Source organism: Hibiscus syriacus, unplaced genomic scaffold, assembly GCF_006381635.1.
Source record: "Hibiscus syriacus cultivar Baekdansim isolate YM2019G1 unplaced genomic scaffold, ASM638163v2 tig00112453_pilon, whole genome shotgun sequence".
NCBI classification, from domain to species: domain Eukaryota; kingdom Viridiplantae; phylum Streptophyta; class Magnoliopsida; order Malvales; family Malvaceae; genus Hibiscus; species Hibiscus syriacus.
Genome location: NW_024063336.1, coordinates 25,615 through 30,711, shown reverse-complemented (window position 1 = coordinate 30,711; position 5,097 = coordinate 25,615). Strand labels below are relative to the sequence as shown.

At 35.5% G+C, this 5,097-nt stretch overlaps 1 protein-coding gene across 1 annotated transcript; it reads left to right on the top strand.

Moving 5' to 3' along the window:
* The first annotated feature begins 1,631 nt into the window (after nucleotides 1-1,631).
* On the top strand, nucleotides 1,632-2,201 carry LOC120179790. Its single transcript, XM_039185280.1, has one exon. The coding sequence runs from the start codon at nucleotides 1,632-1,634 to the stop codon at nucleotides 2,199-2,201; it is 570 nt and encodes a 189-aa protein (XP_039041211.1).
* The last annotated feature ends 2,896 nt before the right edge of the window (nucleotides 2,202-5,097 follow it).

Sequence of the window (5,097 nt, the reverse complement as noted above, 5' to 3'; positions counted from 1 at the left end):
AATTGTTAGATGACCATAGATGGTAGGAGAGAAAATAGGAGGTGGATAGGGTTTTCCAAGATCCTAAAGTGTGTAGAAAATGTTATATTTATAGATAATCAAAGTCAACTTTCCACTAATAGGAAAATCCTTTTTATTATGATAATTTCTTTTTAAAAATTCAATTTCCAGCCTTTATCCCGCAGCAGCTGTGAGCAATTATCAATTCCTAAAATTTCTCAAGTTGTTGGTGACTTAGAAATGGTATCACATCGTCTCGGTAATCTAGTCCAGTATCGGTGCTCAGAAACAACTACAACATTATAAATGTAACAACATCAGTTTTACAAAAGAAATATTAAAATCAGCCTAGGTACCAACAATTCACTCCCAATATGCAATTGATGTAAAATATGCTAAAATAAATCTAAATATGATCCTAAAAATTCTACATTGAAAACTTAACCTATGTAAAAAGGATCTAAAACATAACTCTTTTGGAGATTTATCAGCTCAAACTTGGGAGTTTCATTTCTCCTTTAGTTGATTTTCATTCTTATTTTCTAGTTGGGTTGTAATGAAACAAATGTTGAAGATGTTTGATTCTAGCCTTGCCATAAACTAACTTATTTTTCTCGAGTTTATTATGGATGATTATGCTTTTGTTGAATGAATGGTTTAGTGTTTTTTTATCTTTCAATGCTTACTTTGTTAATTGTTTAAATGCTTAGATTGTTTCACAAATGCACGAACTATGGATTTCATGATTGAATACAAGTTGATATGTTCTACAATGGTGTGAATGCTCAAACAAGGATGATCCTAGATGCTTCAGCAAATGGCACTTTTCTAGACAAGATACAATAAGAAGTGTTTGATATACTTGATAGAATATCAAATAATGACTACTAATTTCCTTCTTCAAGGTTAGGAATAGAAAGGAAGGCTCAAGGAACATTTGAGTTGGATGCTAAGAATTCTATTTCAATTCAATTATCAACAATCATAAACATATTGAAGAATCTCCAATGTCTTAGTGAAGTGAAGAAAGTCAAGGTGGCAAGTTCTTCATGTGTACTTTGCTGTGGCAATCATCATGTGAGCGAGTGACCTAAAAACCATGAGTTTACCAACTATGTAAGGAATTTCTATAGGAACAATAATAACTCCTACTCGAACACTTATAACCCAAGATGACATCATCAACCAAATTTTTAATGGGGGAATCAAGGAGCCAATAATGTAAGTTGCTTGAATCATTAATAAAATCTGACTGAACCCCATTTTTTTTAATAAAATATGCTTTGGAAAAACACCAACAAGGGGTCAACATCTTTATCAAACACTAACTCTTTAGAAGTCACTCTCCAAGACTTTATGGTGACTACAAAGGCTCTATTGCAAGATCATTACACATCTATTAAGAACCAATGAGCATTATTAAAAAGCCAAGAAACATTGCTGCAAAGCCATAACTCATCTTTGAGAGCTTTGGAAACCAAGTGGGTTAAATTACTCAAGCATTACATGTATTCCCCAAGGCAATTTGCCTAGTGATAATGAAGTCAATAAGGCTCATGAAAAGGAGCATTGTGGTGCACTCACTTTAAGGAGTGGCACCCAACTTAGCCAAGGAGATAAGTTTCGAGGGGATGAAAATAGATGATCTCAACCCCAAGATTGTGCAAAAAGAACCTAAGTTGCAAGAATATGAACCTTTAGAAAAGGATAAGAATGAGGGTTTGACAAGTGAATCTGCTAATGGAAGATATAATATTACTATAACAAAAGAGAGACCCCCACTAGTAGAAGAAGAAGAAAGACCCCCACCACCCCACCATCAAAGATTGAAGAAGCAAAATCAAGGCCTTCAATTTAAGAAATTTATAGATATCCTTGACCAACTATACATCAATGTCCCTTTCCTAGAGGCCATTGATCAAATGCCAACATATGCGAAGTTTCTCAAGGATATTGTCTCCAAGAAAAGGAAGGTTGAGAAATATGAAAGTGTTTATACATCAAAAGAGTGTTTTTCTATGCCGAGTAAGCTGCCACCAAAGAGAAAAGATCTCAACAGCTTTATCATTCCTTACTCTATAGGCGATAATTATATGGGGAGAACCCTATGCGATCTTAGATTGAATATGAATTTAATGGCCAAGTCGGTGTTCATAAAGCTTGGTATGGGAAATGCGAGACCAACTACTATTATCTTGTAATTGGCAGACCGATCGCACATTTTACTTGAAGGGAGAATTGAAGATGTCGTAGTGAAGATGGAAAAATTTGTTTTCCCAACTGACTTCCTCATCCTTGACTATGAAGCCAATGATAATTTGCCTATCATTTTGAGGTGACCATTTCTATCCACCAGCTAGATTCTAATTGATTACGAGAAGGGTAAATTCACCATGAGAGTGGCTTATCAAAGTGTGACCATCAATGTATTCAACACCATCAAATATGTGGATGATTCTGAGAAGTGTCAATGTGTTATAGACATGGAGCTGCAACAGTCTAACTTACTCATAGCTAGACCAGGTAAGCAATTTAAACCCTTAGATTATGCTGAATTTATTCATCCAAAACCCTTACTTGAGCATGCAACTTCAGAGTTAAAGTCTTTTTCATCTCACCTTAAATATGCTTATTTAGGTAGCAATGAGACTTTCTATGTGGTAATCTCTTCTAGTCTTAAGCCTGAACAAGAACGTAGCTTGATAATGTTTTAGCCCAACATAAGAAAGCTTTAGTTTGGACTATTACTGACTTAATGGGTATAAGTATTACTTTTTTCATGCACAAAATTCTTCTTGATAAATGCCACAATAATTCTACTGAACCTCAAAAGAGGCTTAATATAGTCATGAAGAAGGCGATGATGAAGGAGGTCATTAAATGGCTCAATTTTTGAGTTATTTACATGATATCCAATAATTTGTAGGTCAGCCCAATACAATCTATAACCAGGAAAGGAGGTGTGACCGTGGTGGGCAATGAGGATAACGAACTACTACCTACCTGAACTGTCACAAGGTGGATGATTTGCATGGATTGTTGAAAGCTTAACGAGACAACTAAGAAGGACCATTTTCCTCTCTCATTCATCGATCAAATGTTGGATCGATTGGTGAGAAAATCATTTTATTACTTTTTAGATGGATATTATGGGTACAACTAGATTGCTATAACACTAGAGGATCAATAGAAAATAACCTTCACATGGTTGTATGATACCTACGACTTTAGAAAGATTCCCTTTGGACTTTATAACGCTCTAGCTACCTTTCAAAGGTTTATGTTGGCCATCTTCTATGATATAGTAGAATAATTTTTGGAGATCTTAATGGACGCCTTTTCTGTAATGCCCCGATTTTCGGGTTAGAAGTTCAAGCCAACCCGAGAGAGAATTTAATAAACCCATTAGGCTTGTGAGAAGCCCATGCCCATTCATGAAGTTTTTTGGGCTTGAGTTGAGCCTATTATGAATTAAAAATGGTGTCTTTGAATGGGATGAAAAACGGAAGGAATAAAATTCCAATTTGACCCCTGTTTGAAAATAAACCTGAAATCTTCAAATGAGATAAAGTCACCTATGTAGAAAATGTATCTTTCTTTTCATCATTCCTTGTCTTCTTTATATCTTCCTTTTTATCCATTTTCTCCTTAGTGGAAGCTAGCAAAGAAGGCATTTTTGTAGACTATTCTTTCTCATCTAGGTTTGTGAATGTAAGTCTTGAAATCCTCTTCACTAGAGCTTCAATTTAAGCACTCAACCTTTGAGTTTGGCCATGCTGGCCATGGTTGGGTTTTAGGAGGGGTTAGTGTTTTAGAGCTTATGGATGACTCTAAACCATTCCTAAGTTTTAGGAATATTGTTCTTAACTTCTAAAAGCTCCTAGATGAGTTAATAACTCAATTTCACTATTGTTTTAGTGAGAGAAGTGGGTGAAGGCTCCAAAAGCAATGACAAAGGGAAATACGTGTTTTGTTGAGCCTTAGAACATTCTTGAGCCTCTAGGTGAAAGTCACATACTCTTAACCTTACTCTATTTCTTGTAGATACACGTGTAACTTTGATGCATGTTTGGGTGTATTAGACATTTGTGTGCACTTAGAGGGTTTAAATGTATTAAAATGGGATTTGTTGTTATTCATGTGTAAAGTAATAGCCTTTCATGATTCTTTAACTACCCATAAGCTTTAAACACCATTGAGGGGCCTTGGGATAACTTTATAAGTTATTTGGGAGAGTTTTCATGAGAGAAAACAAATTTTCTAGGTTGAGGGTATCAATATTGTTCTTAGAGTACCAATACTGCCCATCGAGTAAGGGCAAAATTCAAAGAGATTGTGAGGAAAGTATCGATACCTCATCAAAGAGTATCAATACTGCTCATATGGTATCGATACTCTGAGGCCTAATAACGATATTGAGAACTTAGTTAGAAACATCAAAGCTAATTTTAGTATCGGTACTCAAGGGATTATCGATACTCTCAATGGGGGTATCGATATTGGGGTATTTTTAAAAACATTGAAAGCAATATTGGTATCGTTACTCATAGAAGTATTGATACTCCTAGACGAGCATGATACCGAGTTTAATTTTCAAACATTGAAGGAAAATTTGGTACTGATACTCAAGGGAGCATCGATACCACATGAAAGGGGAGTACCGATAACCAAGGATGAGTATTGATACCATCATGATTGGTTGGGAAATAAGATTTGTTTGAGGTAGAGGGACAAAATTGGGATTTTGTCAATAGGGAAAACTCTACAATAAAAATACAAATGAAAAACTTAATAATTGCACGATAACATAAGATCTTACTGAAGTAAGATTCTATAAGACTTATGCCTTTGTATGATGCTCAGGAATCGACGATGAAACCTGAGTCTCTTGTATGAAGATTGTGTGGTAGAATGAGGATTAGCAGGATATATCTAAACCAGTGCTGTGCACTTTAAATTTCTAGTTGGATGGAGTACCGATGCTAAGTGACCCGACCATATCCCGAGTACTCTAGAGGAGTAGACTAGCTGAGTGAGCTCCGATGTTATGTGACCTGGACTCAACTCAAATTTCAGGGAGACATTAATGTCGTGTGA